This window comes from Uloborus diversus, chromosome 10 (assembly GCF_026930045.1).
Source record: "Uloborus diversus isolate 005 chromosome 10, Udiv.v.3.1, whole genome shotgun sequence".
In the NCBI taxonomy this organism is placed as follows: domain Eukaryota; kingdom Metazoa; phylum Arthropoda; class Arachnida; order Araneae; family Uloboridae; genus Uloborus; species Uloborus diversus.
Window position 1 is genome coordinate 23,688,077 of NC_072740.1, and position 19,273 is coordinate 23,707,349.

Consider the following 19,273-nt stretch of genomic DNA (forward strand, 5'->3'; position numbering starts at 1 on the left):
TTGCTGTTTTGATTTTGTTTAGAATATGAATTATTTTTAATTGGCAAAATTAAACATCATCTTTCTGCTTTTGAGGTATTTCGGTTTTTTGTACTATTATTATTTATTATTATGTGTATTGATCATTCGTATTAGTTTTTTTAAAAAAAGTCTTTTTCGATCAAAACAAAAGCACGATCTAAAATTACGGTTAACTTTTTCATTGAAGTGATATGTATGGCTATTGATATTAACGAAAAATTAATTTTTTATAAACCATAATTGGCGACTGTAAATCAGATAAAATATTTATCTAGTATTTTTTCAAAGAGAGGAAAATTTACTAGCTGTTATCTTCCTGAAAAGTTATCGTTCAAAAAGTGACTTTCCTGTTAAAAAACGTTTTAATTCAGTTTTGTTATTATTATTATATTTTAGATCCCGTTTTCTAGAGTTGATAACAACTTGGATTTCCTTTCATAATTTAATGTAATGCTTTTACTTTTGAAAATCAAGTCCTAAAACTTGTGTTAAAACTAAAGTGCACCTATGAAGTAGACTGAAGATAACAATGAAAATTAGTCTTCATCTTATAATTAATAAAAATAAATGTTAGACTTCTATTTCAATTCCTTACAACAAAAATTTACTTAACATAGCTTGAGAGATTTCATTTCTAAATTAATGAATTTTATTTTTGAATATTTGATATCGATACTTTTTATTGCTAATTACGCTTAAACTTATTAAAGGAAGGATTTGGATGATTGACCTTGACAGAAGTTAACTTGCTTTCAAATGATGGGATTTTTTTTTTAAATTTGAAATCAATTTGACGAAAGAAACAAATGTTTTAGGATCAAGAATTAATAATGTTAATATTTTTTTTTATCTTTGTGACTGCTAAACATTTTTAGTGTTTATTTCTAATAATCAGAAGCTTTTTTTTTGTTTTTGTTCGGTATGCAACATTTATTCGTGTACGTTGGCACGGATGGAAATTGTCTGCTGTAATCATGCAATTGAGCCATAAATCTTGATATAGTAAACGCCTTAAATGCTAGACATTTATGTCTAGCAAAAAAAAAATAAATAAATAAATAAAACATGTTTTGTAAACAAATTAGATAAGTAGTTTGATTAATAAGTATTTACCACTGAGACTTTATTTATTGCCCATGACTTCAACGGATTAAGGGTGCAAATAAACAAATTTTTCAACCACAAGCTATTTCTTTTTGAATAACAAACCTCAACTATTTCTTAACCTTGTGGTATTTGAAAATCGGTAATTAAAACTCCAAAGGATACTTAGATGACTATTTGTTGCTGACACCCTAAGTTTGGATTAGGTTTTTAAAATTACACTTTGTTGTGTTAAGTATAAATAAACGCATATTTTCTTTCAAGTAAAGTTTCTGATTTCTCTTGTAAGTAAATTAGCAAAATATTTTAAGTGTTTTGGGGATTTTAATAACCATGGTTCATAGTCTTTTATAATGTTTTGCGTACATTGTTGATACAGTTTGCATAAAATATTATTATCTCTGTTTTGAAAGATTTTCTCGCCAGTATTTTTATGTTATTTATTTTTTATTTGTTTATGACCACGCATTTGTTGCAAATGACGATGACAACGTTATTAATCTACTCGTTGTGAATTCTTTAATTGGATTGTTTTTTAGGATACTTCGATTTTAAATTACATTCAATTATTGCTACATTTAGTCTAGTAAGAACTTAACAGTATGTAAGTCTTAAACAAGGTGTGCAATTCTTTGATTTCTTAGGAAAAATTACCTTAAAGTATGAGTAAGCATTTACCAAGTATTGGGATAAGATTTAAAATACGGCTGAAGTCACAAATAAATCAAATAATTAGGGCTAACCTAAAATAATCAGAGATAAACCTGTCTGGTAAACATCAGTCTTGCACCATACTCTTGGTAACCTTCTCTATTTGTTCGTTTAGTTTATTCCATTGCGAAATGAACAGCCTTCATATCCTTTAAACACTGCTTTGAGTTATGTCTTTTCTTTTAGTCCGTGTCATCGAGCAAGGCACGGTGTCATCTCATAAGCGCCTGGTGCCATCATTTCGCCTGAACTTCGCTACTGACTGATCTTTGACGCGTCTAAGATTATAGGCAGAGCATTTATTTATTGTTTATCTGTATATACCAACGTATTGATGGTTCAGACAAAAAAAAAAAAAAAAAAAGCCAGACAGTTGTTTTGAATAGGTAAAAGAAATATGAGTGAATTTTCTATCTGGGATAACGTGTGAATGTCTAGTAAATAGCTGGTCATCGTCTCCCCATGGACTTAGTCTGGTTATTCAGTTATTATGCTATTTTCAGATTTTTGTTGCATTTTAGCTTTTTTCAGTGTTGTATTCATTACGTTAAAAAAGTAATAATAATGATATTCTTATGACAGTAGCTTGGTTTTTGTCTTTAGGAAATTCTTCATTTGTAATCTTCTTTTGGGTTTTAAAGTATTGATGGCTGAATAGGAAATTTAGAAACTTAAATCAAGTTTTAATGCTGCATCATTCTTTGCTTACTTAACATTTTAAAAGACTCTTAAAAGATTTTTATAATAGTGACACCAGTTGATGCCTTTTTAAGTGCAGCAGGTTTTATAATTTGAGCAGATAATCCCCTTATATATAAATAGTGAATAATATTAGATTTAACCACAAAATTCAGATATGTTATAAAATATTTCTAACAACATGTTTCTGACTTTTATTATGAACAAAGAAAACGAATTTGCTTTTCTTTTGAAACATCCGAACGTATTCTTGCTTTTTATTAGTAAAAAAAAATATCTTCAAGTCAGTTGTGTATACTTTTTTATTCTGGGAAAACACATTCAGCGTCTCAATTACGGTAAATAAACAATACAAATTTTATGTAAAATAAACAGTTGAGTGCACTTGATCATAGTTTACACTTAATCATAACGACACTTAATCATAGTTCAACTTTACTTTTTTTCTTGAAATTTAAATGTTTTTTTTTCTTTCATTTACTGTTTAAAAAAATAAATAAATGAAAACCTAGTATTTAACTCGAAGTTGCCAATTCCAATGTAAAAAGAAATTTTATTTGGCTTTTTTATGTCATACCAAGAAATTTGACTGAAGCAAGTTTTGTACCATTGTACTCGCGATGTATTTTGAAGTACAAATGTGAGTCGAAGAGATCTTAAATCGTACTCAATTGCTTAGTTTAAAATTTTGAGCAAAATATTTTCTATCTACTACCCTGAGTATGACGTAAGTAATAACCCAGGGATGAAAAAGTGCGGTTCCAGGGTTGTAGTGGCTTTATTGTGTATTTTAATCAATCTTGCTACTCATTTACAATTCGAATCTATATGTTTTTTCATAAATAAGTTCAATTCTTATAAATGTGGTTATGCAGTTTTGTTATTGGCTTTGTATGAGGTTGACTAATATTTGCATTGTTTTTTTTTTAATTAAATCTATTCTGTGTAATTTTATGATAAATATATAATTTCTCTAGCGGGTTTTTGCTCAATCACCTAATTTTAATGTGGCCTTTCAGTGCAAAAAGTCTCCTTTCTAGAATATTTTTGCAATTAATGAGTTCATCATTTAAGCATTACGTTTGTGATGACGGATTTCACTGAATTGTAAGTTTTTTTTTTTTTTTTTTTTTTGCCTTGAAAAAGTGACGAGTCATCAATGAAAGAAACAAACACAAACTAAAAGAGTACTTTATGAAATTATGTCTTTCAAACCACAACTAGAAGCAATAAGATTTATTTCCCTGCCTTTTGTCTCAACTGTAAAGACAGCCGATGCAATTGCGAAAGTCCGGATCTTAGTTCAAACAATTCAGAAAATCGTTTTTTAATTGTCAAATCGAATAAAAGGCTTAGCAAGTAATGAGGATAAACTTCAGCCTGGCTTTCCCTTTACGTTAATGCCTTTGATGCATGAGGTCAAATTTCAATGGCAACTTCAGCTTAAATCCAACTGGTAGCCTTGACATCCGGTTCAACGGATGTACCTAGATGTTATTTAAGTACGTGACAGTGTTTAGGGCGGAAATGTTTTTACGACCACTGTGAGTCTACATCACTCACCTACGGCAAGACCAGTTCCAAATTTATATAGTAGGACTTAAGCAAATGTGCAAGGTGAAAGATCAAGGCGGCTCATCATTTTGTTCTCCTAATCCTAATCTCTTCTAAAATGCAACTATGCTAACAAGCTATTGTGTTAAATAGGTTTTTCAGAATTTATTTCTCCTTCAGAGCATAGTTTGTAGTTTTGTCTCGAAATCTCTTTCCGCAAGTCGATGAAATAAAAAACAAGATGTTCCGAATCCAGATCCTGTTAAAAACGAATCGAGTTCTTTCTTTCTTTCTTTTCAGTTCATAGCTTCGATATGTCGAGAAAAGTAAGCAATTACGATGAACATGTTAGTTTCAGATGAACAGTTGAAGAATTATAATCTTAAACTCTAATGCTTTTTTTTCATTCAATACCTTATTCTTGCTTAGTGAAATTTAATTAGCTCAAAAAATACAGATACCTTGTAATAGGTATGTGTCGTTCATGAATAAGCGGGTCCAAAAGACCTAGTCCTTAAAATGAAAGGCAGTTCTTTTAAACGGTGAATGGTTTGGAAAATGGAATATTGCACTAATGCTCTAACAGCAGGGCCACCGAGAGCAAAGACCGGTTCCTTGTCAGCATGGTCGCCGCCCCTCTCTTCCTGAAGCAGATCCGTCATTGCAAAGTTTTCCAGGAGGGAGGGCAAAGGGCATATACTCAATGCATTTCATAGAGGGGAAAACATAAAAAAAAACATGCAAAATGCATGATTTCATTATGTTTTTAATCCCCCCCCCCTGATCGCACAAATGACGGGACTGGACTCTAGTTTTCGACTAGGCTGACATGGTCTCTCGTCGGCCCTAAATTTCGTTCGTTTAACTGTGAACGGTTTAGAACAGGGTTCTCTATTCTCTAACCTTTTTTGTTCAAGGGCCACATTGTAAATTTTTGGAGGCCAAGGAGGCAACAATACAACATTTCAGATGGTCTAGTTAGCACTAGCCCCCTCCCTCATACACCTATTTTTTATTATTGTTTTAATTAAGCTCTCTGTGGTTTGTTTTGAGATTTCTTGGGCTTAGTGTTCTCTAAAAATGCTTGAAGGGAAATATTATTAAATATTTTTTTTCTCGGTTTGTAAGCTTTCCGTGGGCCAAACAAAACTGTTGGTAGGCCATTTATAACAATGCATTGGAAACACATTTGTTGCAGTTCGTTCATTTGTTTAATTTTACTTTTATTTGTCTGTAAGCTACACTACACAAGTAATCACATTGTTAGTTTTGTTTTTCTTTTCTGTTTTATAATGAAGCATTCGGCATTACTTGTTCATCAGCTTTTTGTCGCCATCTTGTTACGCCAATTATAGTCTACTTTCCGTGTTTTAAAAAATACTTATAATTTTATTTGTTTTTACAATTTGTAATTATTTCTATTTAATAATTTTTAAAGGAACTTTTAGAAAATTGAAATTCCCTTTTGAAACCATCGATCCTCTGGATGAACGGATCATTAATGAACGACACTACCCATGCCTAGCTTGTAAATATTTAAATAATATTGTTTGAAATTTTTTTTAACGCCAACTGGTTTCTTTAGTTTCATTTGTTTTCTTAAACTAATAAGTAAATTAGTTTTAAATATTTTTTAAATATTTTAAAAGTCAACTCAGTTTCTTAAAACAAACTTTATTCCTAAAAACCATCTCCGAGTATTCTATGTTCATGTTTATTATAAAAAACATTTCTAATTATATTGTTGTTTAAATTAAATTCAGCTATTCTATCTAAACCTTAGTTGCCTTGCAAACATTGTCAGCAGTTACGAAGTATGCATATGTATTTAAAATATCTGTCCTTCTTTTGAAGGAGAAATATGTATTAACATCATCGATATTTCAATATCGAAGGTTAATGTTTTGAATGATTGATGTTTATATCTAATACAGTGAAACCTGTGTAAGTTGACCACTTGCGGTGCAGTACTATGGTGGTCAACTTAGACAGGTGGTCAACTTATAGAGGGTAGTAATAAAAACTTTTTTTTTTTTTGGCATTTCTTGTCCCATTATTTATTTTTTAACTGATTGGAATACTTTAAACTCACTTTCATTGTTTAATATTACTTTAAAACAATTAAAAAAATGTTTTTAAAATATTTTTAGAGATTATTTACCAGAATGACGAGTAAAGTATCATACAAGTTTTAAATTTCTGTGAAGCGATCAAAAAAAAAAAAGTCTCATTGCTTATTGTTAATATCATTGCTTATTGTTAATATCAAGTAGTTTTTATTGCTTATAAATACTACTTGATATTAACAATTCCTAAAAATTCATAACAAGTGAAAAATGACTCAAATTCCTTTTTTGATTTTCTCTTGTACATTTGTAACCATGGTAATCTACTTTTCAACAAAATAACTCCTTATTGAAGTTAGGCTCATTTTCTGAGACTTAACAGTAGCCCAAAGTTTTTCGATGGAAACATAAATATTCATAGGTTTTTCTAAAATGTCTGGTTTCTTATTTGAGGCATAACTTATAAAGCTTTTGCTTTTGCCTAGTGGTCAACTTACAGAGGGTTTTTTACAGTACTCCAAACCAAAGCTGGAGTATATTAGTGGTCAAGATAGACAGGTGGTCAAGATAGAGAGGTGGTCAAGTTACAGAGGTTTTCCATCATTATATAAGATAGGACTAATTCCGTTCCTGACAAAAGCGGTCAACTTAGACAGGCGGTCAACTTACAAAGGTGGTCAACTTTACAGGTTTTACTGTACCTATTCTTGTATATAGCTTATTGTGCCGTATAAATAACACAGTAACAATTAGTGTATTTTAAATGTACGATTTTTTAAAAAACTTCTCATTAGAGGGCATAATTGGCAGTTATTTTTAAAGTAAAAGTAATATTTATGCAAGTTGAAAAATATTAAATAGTTTCTTAGGGCAGTTCAATTTCATTTCTCTCCTGCCTACATATTTTTTAAAATTTAACAATGTTCAGTTTTTGTCTGCCATTGATTTAGTTTTGAGTTTTAATGATTGTTTTTGACTTAATTGGGAGAAGTTTTATTTCTAATCTGCTGAAGTGGGAAGATTTCGATTTAATAAGAAAATCATTTGCTTCTTATTAAATATTAACATGAAAATATTAAATGAGGAGAGTTGAGGTTAACTTCAATTCTATTTTATTCTATAGCTTTCACAAGTTTTTTTCCCCATGTTTTTCCTTACACGTGCTATACTTAAATCTGTTACCACTGTGATACACACACACCCATATATATATATATAAATATATATATATATATATATATATATATACACACACACAGTGAAACCTGTGTAAGTTGACCACTTGCGGTGCACTACTTTAGTGGTCAACATACAAGGGTGGTCAGCTATATATATATATATATATATATATATAAAATTACGGAGAGATTTATCTGCTCTTTATTCAAAATTAATAAGAAAGTGGTCAATAAGGAGGTCAGAATTAACTTCAATTCTGTTTTAGTTAATATTTTCATTTTTTTTTTTGAACTTTTCTCTTTTTCTTATTTAAGTTATCTTAATAATAAAGAAAAGAAATAGGTTGAAGCAAAAAGAGATACTAGTTTGATAAAATTTTAATCTCCTCTTTATAAAAGAAAAGATATGAAAGAGTTTAATAGTGTGATTATGAATGACTTCAATTATTTTTACTTATTAGCTATAATATTCAAAATCTTTCTTTTTCCTTGCTTTTTTCTCCTTATTTGTATGTAATACGATGCAATCTGCTGAAACTGAGAGAAATCCTGGTTTTATATTGATATGCTCTTGATTAAAATTAAATGTGTTATATATTAAAAATGTATATAAAAGGTTAATAATTAGTTCCAGAAATTCAGAAATGCCTTTGTGCTGAAGAGTGAATGGAAATATTGTCCACAAGATTGCGGATAACAACATATACGTGTTTCGGGGTTAAAAGAAACTCCTTTTTCAATGCAAAATAAGTGAGCTTATGAAAATTGTCGGATGTCTTTAGTTCTGTTTTGCTCAATTGTTTTCAAAACGGTTCTATTTTCTCTAGTTTTCGTATTTGTGTACGTTATAATGGAAAGGAATCGGCTAAAGCGAAAAGAGAATCTGATTTGATAAAATATTTATTTCTTCTATTTAAAACTGATGTGAAATGTTTAATGATGAAATGAGATTAAGTTTCTTTTCAATTCTCCTTTACTCATTAGTTATAGTTTTTAAAAAATTCTTTTTATTTCTCTCTCTTTTTACTCTTATTTATATGCGGTATAGTAAAATCTGCTTGAACTTAGATAAATCCTAGTTGATTAAAATATTCTTGTGCTCTACGTAGTAGAAATTTATTTGAAAATGATTGATAAAGACATCTATGGTAACTTCAGTTCTGTTTTACTCACTAGTAGTTTTCAAAAAAAAAAAAAAATCTTTTTTTAGTATCTGCTTTCCTTATTTATATGCGTTATAAAGGAATCTGCTGAAACAGAAATAGAGCATAGTTTAAAGAAAGAATTTTCTCTTTTTACTAATGTTTCATATGAAAATGATTACTGAGGATGTAAAGGCTAACTTTAAATCTGTTTAACTCAATTATCCTACTGTTAAAAATGTTTCTTTTTTATTTATTTATGATCGTATATACGTTATAATAAAATCTGCTAAAATTTAAAGACATCGTTTGATCTGAACTTTACTACTAGAAATTGGTATAAAAATTGCTAAAAAAGAGATAATGGTTACCTTCAATTCTTTTCATATGGTTAAAGAAATAATTTCTCGAACTCCTTTTTTTACCACTTCGTTTTTTTTTTTTTTTTTTTTTTTTTTTTTTTTTTAATTTTATGTTGTGCCTTTGAATGTAATCTGCAAAAAATGAAAAAAAAAAATCGCATTTTTTTTTAAATTACAGAATGACTGAACCTCGTTAAATATGAATACCCAAATTATTATTAGCATTATTATAGCTTACTCGTTTTTTATTATAAGTATACACACACTTTGTGCTCCCCAGGTAAACTACTAAAAGTAAGATATTTTGGTTCAATAAAAAAATGATCTAACTTTTATTACCTTTTGATATGAAAAAGTTAAGTAAAACCGTTAAAGGTTAACTTCAGTTGTTTGACCCGTTAGTTACGCAATTTTTTTTATCTTTGAAACGTTTTGTTTTTGGAGTTTTATAAGTTATTAATGTAATTTACTAAAACGAGATATGTTTCAATTCAGTAAAGGGTTGATTCTCATGTTACTGATACACAAATAAGGGTAATTTAGTTTGCGATGACTTTATCTACATTCTTTTGATTTTACCCAGGTTTTCGGTTTATAAAAAAGAAAACTTTGTTTATTTTTAGTTATTATTTTTCTCGCCGTTGATACAAATTTATCGTATTTGTTTATTTTATCGTATTTGTTTTTTGTATTGTTATTTTCTCGCCGCTGAAAAGCATTAATTTTCAACTTAAAATCGCATTTAAGTTGAAAATTAATGCTTTTCAGAATGTAGAATCTGACTAAGGCAGTAAACATTCAACATACTTACCTGGGCATTGAAAAGTTTCTTAAATCCACAGTGGAAACAAAAGTTATTGAAACTTAACGTTTAAAATGTATGCTAACAAAATAAACGTTTAATAATTCTATTCAATGTTGAATTATTAAAGGGTAATTCTTTAAATTTCTGATTGTTTTAGAGTTAATTGGAAGAAGTTTTATTTCTTACTGCTATGAAATATTATATGCTGTTTTTATCTACATTAGTTTAATTTCTTAAGTATCTCTTCAAAGAATTTACCTGATAATTTTAAATAATCTGAAAGAAAATTGTACAATATTTTAACTTTTTAACAATATTTAACTTTAAATTAATCACTTTTTAATACGATTATATTTGTTCCTGTTTGTATTTTCTGTGAAAGTGCCTTTTATACGTATGAGAGTTAATAAATAAAATAATTCTGAGAATAAGGCTTACATTTTAGTTGTCCCGTTAAACTAGATGCTCTTGCGTATTTATTGATAAAGTGTTTTTTTTTTTTTTTTTTTAATGGGCGAAGAACTATGTATTTCATTTTGTAACCTAGAAGATTTAAGTTAAAGCTTTGGGAGTTAAATTATTTTGTCATCTGTCAGAAGTGGCATATTTCACAAGTACTTTTAAATGAAAAGTATTTGCATTTTGTTTTGCATTTACTACTTCAATTGTTGATCAAGGAAAGTATTTCATAATATTTATCAATCAAAAATTAAGCTGTTTGTGACATTTATTTTTCCTCTATAATTTCTTCTCTTTAAAAAAGTCTATTTGTTGTACTTGCAACATTTCGAAATAACAAATTTAAACTTTCGAGAAGTTCTGAAATAACTCCACTTTTCATTTTTGAGAAAATCATCTTGAAGTTCAAATTTCACAAATGTAATATCCTGGTGTTTCTTGATTTGAGAAATCAATCTACTGTTCCCGTGGAGTTTTGGATTACTACCGAATTAAGGGGCAATTCTGTTTTATAGTAGTGAATGAGTGGGCGTTTTCCCTTTTGCGATTTACCAACAGGAAACATACTGGGGACCGTCTGCTGAGTTCTTTATTTTGGTTTTTGCGTTTCATGGTAGGGAATTAAGGCTTTTACATCAGGTTTTTGAGGCGGGGAAAAAAAGTTGATTTATTGCTCATCTGTTGGTAGAATTTTTTTTTTGTTATTCTTTCGATCCGTGGAAAAGTTTATTTTGAAATAATTAGTGGTTTGCCATACTATAAGACGCATTGCGGGACAAACCCTGTGATTAAAAAAAAATTAATATGGCAATATAAGCGGTATGAAATTATGAATAATGGAATCGTGACGTATAAAAAGAAACATTTAATTGTGTTGAATAAAGCACTTTATTACCTATAGAATGATTTTTTTTTTTAATCTATGGTTTGCAAAAAGTCAAAATTTTGTGGCACGTCCTTTTGCTGTAATGAGAGATTCCATTCTGTGTGGCTTTCTATCTGTACAACGTTTTACATTTTCCGGAGTCAGAAAAATGCAATTTCTTGTCAGCTGAAGAATATCAACTGTATTCTTGTGAACTTCAGAATTCAGTTTATATTCTAAGAACAACATTAAATGTTGTCTGTACTACTACTCACAACACCACACGGCAATTTAAGGAGGAGTTCACTAGTTGTTCACTAGTACAAATGAGTGATTTTTAGCACAATTATTGCTACTCGTCGGTGTGGTACACCACTGTAATAGTGTAGTACCGATAGATTAAACGGAAAATATATTTATCTTTTTATTACTAGTGTGCTACATTATTTGTGGAGAAAAGACAAACTGTAACGACAATAATCTTTTTTTAATAGCAACAAATACATGAACAACATTAATAAAGTATAATTTGAGTGTTTTATACGGGATAACTATCTGTCGTTCGATAAATAAATACCTTTGTGCTGAGCAGTAGAGAAGAAATAAACAACGTCAGAATTTGCTGCGAATTTGTGCTTTTCTGACGTTGTTTATTTCTTCTCTATCTCTCGTTCATTACCGTTAGTGACAAGGAACGGAACACAAAAATTTCTTTTCTCTGAGGTGTGGCGACAAATCCAAGAGTGGTTAAGCCAAACTTTAATGATTAATGTCCTTGATAATGATCAGCTTAATTCGAATGTTTTAGCAAGTTTTCGAGGGTTGCGTAGATAGGCTGAGATTTTGATAGTTACCTTTACCGCTCAGATGTCCAACCAATGAAAGCAATGATCATACATTATTGTTGGAAACCCATGGTGCTATTCCTCGTGGTCTCTGGGCCGTATGCGACCTACGAAGCTGACCGTTATATTCAATGTTACGAATCTAAACAGTCTAAACCTTCCAAAACAACCGTGAAACTGCCTAAAACACTCCAACAGCAGTCTAAAACACTCCAACAGCAGTCTAAAACACTCCAACAGCAGTCTAAAACACTCCAACAGCAGTCTAAAATACTCCAACAGCAGCTAAAACACTCCGACAGCAATCCAAAACACTTCAACAGCAATCCACGCCCAGGCAATCTTTCCCTCTTTACTGCTGCTGAACTTCCTTTTTCTTACCTTCTGTTTTAGTTTCTTAGATGCAGGCAAATAGTCACAATGAACGGAATTTGAAACCAAACATTCAGATATTGGTTGTTGAAAAACAGTTCCAAAATTCACACCAATACAGCAAGCATCAAGTACCTACTCATAAAAATAATTCATACAGTTATTTCTCTTTTCGTCCCCATGTTTTTTCCGACGTTTTCTGGAAAAAGTTTAAATATATATATATATTTTTTTTGTGTATTCCGGGTCTGGGCCGCGAGTTTCATCTTAATATGAGGTGCGGCCGTCGGATAAAAAGAAAAAAAAAAGTTGGGCACCACAGCTAAATGTTTTCATTTAATAATTATTTCTTTTAAAAATTTTAAAATGATGCTTCTGTTGTATCTCAAATTTTAAAGCACTTAATATTAATTTGCATATTTATTTCTTTGAACTCGGGATTATACTTTCAATGCCGAAACGCAGGTGGCATTTTTCTGTGTCACATATGCTAATGTTGAATTCAAATGTTTTGACAGTGTCAGCAGTTTAAAAACTTACCATTCATGCTTATTAAGATTAACTTTCATTAAATTTTATTGATTAGTCGTTTCTACAACTCTGTGGATTAAGATTAACTTTGATTAAAATTTATTGATGAGTCGTTTCTACAACTCTGTGGATTAAGATTAACTTTGATTAAAATTCATTGATTAGTCGTGTCAACAACTCTGCGTGTCTTTTTTGAGTCAAGAATTATAGAAATAAATTTTTATTTTAAAGTAAAACTTTGATTAGTGTCCTGATGTTTATAAACAAATTTCATCGATTGTTATGATTTATGAATTGTACCTTTGCTGATTTTCTTTTTGTTTCGTTTTATTTTTTTCTAAGTAGATCGTATCTCTTTTTTCTTCAACTTCCACACTCTCTATTTTAAGAATTGTGTTTTTAGCTGAATCCAAAAAGAAAATGAAACAACGATTTAGCATGTACGATTTAATTTAAGTTTAAATAATAAAATTTCAACAAACGACTATTGCATGTTTCATTAATAGCATCTTATTTATTAAATCTTTTCTTTGCAACATTATTTTTTAGAGTTAGTCTAAACTATGGAAAGACTTATGTTATCATTGTTAAAAACATATTTAAACCCAAAATATTGTAGTAACAGCTGCGCAGACTTTCCTCATAAAGTTTCAGAATTTTATCTCACCTTGGGTTTAAAGCGGTTACAAGATTATTTCAAGCATGAAATTCGATAGATATAACATACGTCTGTAATCTTTTTCTTCGGAGAATCGAGCGATTTGAAAAATAGGAAGATTCTCTTAAAATCATTCTCCTTTTTCAGCTCATTCTTCGTCGAAAGTCAAAACCTAAACAGTTCAAGGGGGAAAAAAATCTTCTCAAAAATGCAAACCTGCTAGTCTTATGGGTTGGTTCTTTGTCGTGGTTGCAGCTGTTCTATCACGAGAGGGATTTACACCGTGTGTGTTCTGCTCACCGCGGTTGTTGACTGGAAAAAAGTGTGAAGTTCATGTTTACCGATGGGACTTTTGGAGGGATTTCATTCTAGGTGACGGGAAGAAAAATATCCTCCGTTTCATAAATGTATCAAAAGTTATGGAACATCTCGTCATTTAGTTTGAAATTATATTCAAGGATTAGACTGAGGTTTAGATATTTTTTGTCTTAGTTTTTCATATTATAAACATCTATATATTTTTTCGTGCTTACATTAGAACTCTATACATCCAAAGTACGAAATACTGGCACATTTGAATTTTTTGAATGTTTATTTTATTTTATTTTTATTTATTTATTTTATTTATTTATTTATTTATTTATTTATTTATTTTTTGAAGTATAATTGAAAATATATTTTGCTTATAAGTGTTTGTAAACCATACTTTGAAACATTAACTTCATTGTTGTTTAAATTTTAAATGCATAAAATATTAATTTTTGTAAGCTCTACCTAAGTAGTATTCTGATGTAGGCATTAAAACTGCAAATTTTATTTATTTATTTATATTTTTGCCATTTGTTACGCGTTAGATTTATAGTAAAAGCTTTCTTATTAGGTTTCTGAGAGGAAAAAGTGCAAAAAAAAAAAAAAAAAAAAAAAAAAATCTAATTTTTCATTGTTTGTATTGAATTTAAAGCGCGTTTCTTCAAATATCTTGAAAACTCATTTCTGCAGATACTGCCGTTTACCTGCCCACGGCAGTATTATGTCATTACGAAATTATGCTATTAGGGTCTTAAAGCTAATTTGACGATATATTCGACGATATTTTTGATAATATCGTCAAAAATATTATACCACTTGAATCATTTTTGGTGTTTCATTGAAGTAAAGTACAGCTCCAAATCCTCTTATGCATCGTCAAGTTAATACCTTTGTCGTTAGATCACGTGTCCGTTTGCTGGTCTTTGTTCGAAACTGTAACCACAGGGTGACGGGAACTAAGACTTTAAAAAGGTTTTCTCTCATAGAAATATTGAAAGCTAAAGGATGAGAATGCAGTTTTACGAAACATTTTTATTATCAAACATACTGAATTTAATTTCGTTTGAAGGTTTTGTTTTTGACGAAAGCTTTTGATTCACGAATGCTTTAGCATTAAAAGCCGTAAAGAATACGCTTCATCAAGTACGGAATCTTTTGACGTTCTATCAAAAATCCATGAATGAACTTGAAGAAAAGTATTCAACTGATATAACGAGGTCCACATTTGTATATTGTTTTGTTATACGAATGATATAAAATTTTGGCTGGAAATTATTCGTCTTAGACATTCAAAACGTTAAATTTCCTTGGAATGGAAATCATATATTGTATAAAATAAACTGAACAATTTATTTAGATAATTCTTGATTCTTTACTGATAGTAGATATAAATATTTTGCTATGTGGTAAACTTTTCTATGCCATTAAACTTTTGGAATTATAATTGACCTTCAAATCTCTAACTCTTCTGTTCCGTAAAATCAATTCTTAGTAAAATTATCTTTTGTTGTCTATGTTCAGATTGTAAAAAATACCTTGCCCACATAATTCAAGTAGTAATAATAATAGTAATGATATTTCAGCAAGTTCATTTATAACCTCAATTTTTGTTCAATGTATTACTATCGAAGAAATGATCCTAGAACCTCCTCGAAGAAATGAACATCTATTTAAATCGGTTTTGATTTTATAGCTGACATTATTCAATCAAATGAAAGATAAGTATCACAATTTCCTAAAAATTTAATTCCGTTGCGCAACTTTTTTCCGTCAATTGTTAAACATTTTCCCTGCAAAACAACGATAATTTCCATGAACTGAAAACCATATTAAAAATTACCTATTAGATATTTGGTTGCGTAATTGTCAAACAACGCCGCAAACAAAAAACGACTCGATAAACTTCTTTCCAACAAATGTGTACAAATGTTAAAGAAACAAATTAAGAGAACTGAGAGCCATTAAGCCCAGATTGTAAAAAGAATGAAACAAAGCAACGAGCAATCTTTACCCACTGCCCTCGCTCATTTTCTTAGTTGATATGACTTGCCTCAAGAAAAAAAAAAATCCCATTTTCCAGCGCATCGCCGAGTGTAAAGAGGGAAAGACACGGAGTAGGATTAGCTTCTCCACCGCGAGTCTCATTTGGTCCGGCAACAGAACAAGAAGTTCCCCGGATCAGGATTGAAGTTCCTTGCAGAAGGATTAGGGTGGGACTGCCGGATATAGGATACCCCTACACTGTCAGGACTACTGGGGTTTCGATAGCTTTTTAGTGAGGGAGAGGAGGAGGAGGCATCAGAAACTCCTTCTCCCCGCTGCTGTTCTCTTCCGATCATCATTAGGTCAGTATCCGGAAAGAGCAACCGACATTTCATGGCAATTCCTCTGACCGAAATAAATGGTGTGGGTGGGAAAAGATGGCGTTCAATTGGCTCTGCTTATTTTCACTTTCCAGGTATCAATGTTTCATTTTTCTTTATGCTTAACTGCTTTTTTGTAGTTAATTTCATTGTTTAGGGGGAAAATCGGTATGTTTTGAAGGAATTCTTAAAACGTTCCACTTTGAATACCAATATTTCTGGATTTCGTATAATCTGTTATAGTTATTTGAATCTGTCACTAATGCCTGTTTTTCCGTACCATTTATTTAATTATTATTTTTATTATTATTTTGTGAGAAACCGTGTTATGTGACAACATTAGAAGTTATAATTGAGCGCAAAAATAAAAATGTATTTTAATGTAAAATAATTAAAATCTAAAACCGTATAAAAATGTGTGATTTTGTGTTCTTGTCGGTACATTTACAAACTTTACCTACTAATAAATTTTTTAATTGCTGCTTTTGATATAAATAACTTTGGTAAAATATTTTATGTTTTTGTAAATAATGTAGAAATCATCGATAAATTATCCGAATCGTCAATATAAATTGATTCATTGTCTAATGTAAGTTTTTACTTTTCCGCTGTTAATCATCGTTCTTGCGTACAAAACATGTTTAGCTAACAACACATGCTGTGAACCAATTCTGGGAAGTGTGCCAACCAGTACCAGTACAACAAAGTTCTGGTACTCACGTTGTCTTCACATGTACTCCCTTTTCATCTCGTGTAATATTTGTGATTTAAATCAGCACTGCTGAGCTCCATTATGTGGTAGGGGAGGGGCGTCAAAATTTTATGTTTTGCAGCAGAGGTGGTCGTCATTGTTTTGTCTTCAAGATCGAGTTCATGTTTTGACAAATGTCTTTCTACATTCGAAATTTTACTTTTGATAGCAAAAAAGAGACAAGTCTTAAAACAATTAAAACGCAATTATGTAGCATTATAATTAAGATAAAATAACGCATAAATGATAATGAACACAGCAATCATATGTACGGATAAAGAGATCAATATATTCCAACTTTGAGATTTTCAATTAGAAGATCATATTGGATAGCAACTTAAGATCAAATTACTCTTAACAACTTTAAAACACTTTCACGTGCGAATTTTTCAAGCGAGAACAATGCTTATTCTTTCTATTTTTAGATCAGAATGCGTAAAGAAGCAACTGCTTTAAGGTAGTTGTCCGATATTTTGCGTTGATCGACTACAAATCATGCTGCAGTCGATCACGATCAACCTGTTAACCACACCTGTGCTAAAGGTAGAGCATCAGTGAACAATAAATGTTAATAGGATTAACTTTGTTTATAGGTCTTTGACATTTGTGTTTTGATTGAAATGTCAATAGTTCATTTTATTCACGAAGAACATCAATGTTAGAAACAGAATATTTTAATGAGAAGTTCAAAATATGCCCTTGTGGTGACTTTTTTCTTACTGTGTGAAGGCTTGCGGAGTGTATTAAAGATTTGAATTTCATTTTATTTGGGATGCTGTATTAAAAAAATAAAATGAATATAATTAGTGGACTCCACCCCCTCCCCCCTTATTTCTAAAGTATTTGAAAATGAAGTTCATATTTTATTAAGTTTGTAAAATGTCGTTGCATAAGAAAGAAAAAAATAGCTCGATGTATTTTACTAATTTTTTTATCATTATAAATAAAAATAAATGATATGCAATTAATTATTTGCGAAGAAAAACGAAACTGAAAAATTTTTTCCCCACACTGAAAATTTGAGAAAATTCCTGAGTTTCTGAATATGATTTTACAGAAAGGAGGGGTGGCGATAAAAATAGTAAATTTTGCCCACCAAATGAGCACAGTTTGAAATGAATCGTCTAATTTTAAAGTTTGTGAAGCTTATAGTTGATGATCAAATGTTGCAATCTTTATAAAAGATTCTCTTCAGCCTAAAAAACTTCTTTTTGTAAAAGCTTCTGCCTTATTGTAATGGCGTTTAGTATTTGGCGATAAAATGAATATGAAGTAAACAAAACAAAAACATAAAATGGATTTTTTTTGCGATATTTTTACCTATGAATACCTCAAAGAAAAAAAAGTGAATTGCGTCATAATAGCTGAAATTTTTAAAAATGGGAGCTATGTTCACAGTTTATGTCACACTACCCTAAAGATTTCAATAAATTTCTTTTATTTAACTAATCTTAATCAAAAACATATTTTAAATATAGTACTTATAGATAAAAATGACTTTAAAATGGTTAACGAAGTGAATAGGATTACATAACCAAGAATTGACACCAAGTAAGATAACATTACCCAAGATACATTACCAAATACGATTACATAAATCAAACAATCAATAACATTTAATTCGAATTCAATTAAAGCTATTCCATCATTTTATTACCCTTATTACTAGGATAATCTATCATCATGTATAGGTCATTCATCTTTGATCATGTAATCTTATTTGGTAAATCATCATCGGTAATGTAATCTTATTTGGTGTCAATTTTTGGTAATTTCAAACTTCTAAATATTGCTACATATCATTTGACTGTTATCTTTTTTGCAGGCCGATCCATCCCAGTGCATTGCATAGTGGAGCAGGTTACTCCCCAAGGCCAATCCGTGGATCTGTCGCAAGCTGCGGTGGATCAAAATGATTACGCCATCATCCCTAGCAACACCCTCTTCTCCGAGCTCGTCCGCACTGCTCTCAACAAGCTGGGCTATTCCTCCTCAGAGGCTTTAGCTGCCAAAGGTAAGTCACATTTTCTCTGCAGATACGCTCCAGCACGACCCCCAATTATCTGGCGAAAGACATATATTTGGCTTACATAGACTTCCCGTTTCCTTTAAGCAAAGGGGGGGGGGGGTGCGTTTTATTTGCACTTTGGAGATTTCTGCGTAGTTGAGTGATTCCAAACTTGTCCTTGTGAGATGGTATTTCCCATCTGGCTTTAGAGTGATTAAAATTTTCGAATATAATTTAACTCCTTAAACCGTTTGCGAATTAAAGAGGGGGAAAAATGCCTCCGTTCAGTCCATGGATAAACGTTGAAGCTCAAAAGTAAGTCGAATTTTTGTTGGCGTTTTATTTTTAAATCACAGTCGAATCTCGATAACTCGAATCTTATAACTCGAATATTTTTTTATCTCGAAGTTTTTACCGGGTTCCAAACTTTTGAGACCTTTGTGGAAACTTCCCATAACTCAAACTACCAG

At 30.5% G+C, this 19,273-nt stretch overlaps 1 protein-coding gene across 1 annotated transcript in view; it reads left to right on the top strand.

The window, feature by feature from the left end:
• Window positions 1-19,273, top strand: part of LOC129231586 (uncharacterized) — a 270,695-nt gene that overhangs the window by 188,770 nt on the left and 62,652 nt on the right. The window contains exon 3 of the mRNA XM_054865943.1: window positions 18,621-18,809. Coding sequence (XP_054721918.1) covers window positions 18,621-18,809 — 189 coding nt within the window. The remainder of the gene's footprint in view (window positions 1-18,620; window positions 18,810-19,273) is intronic.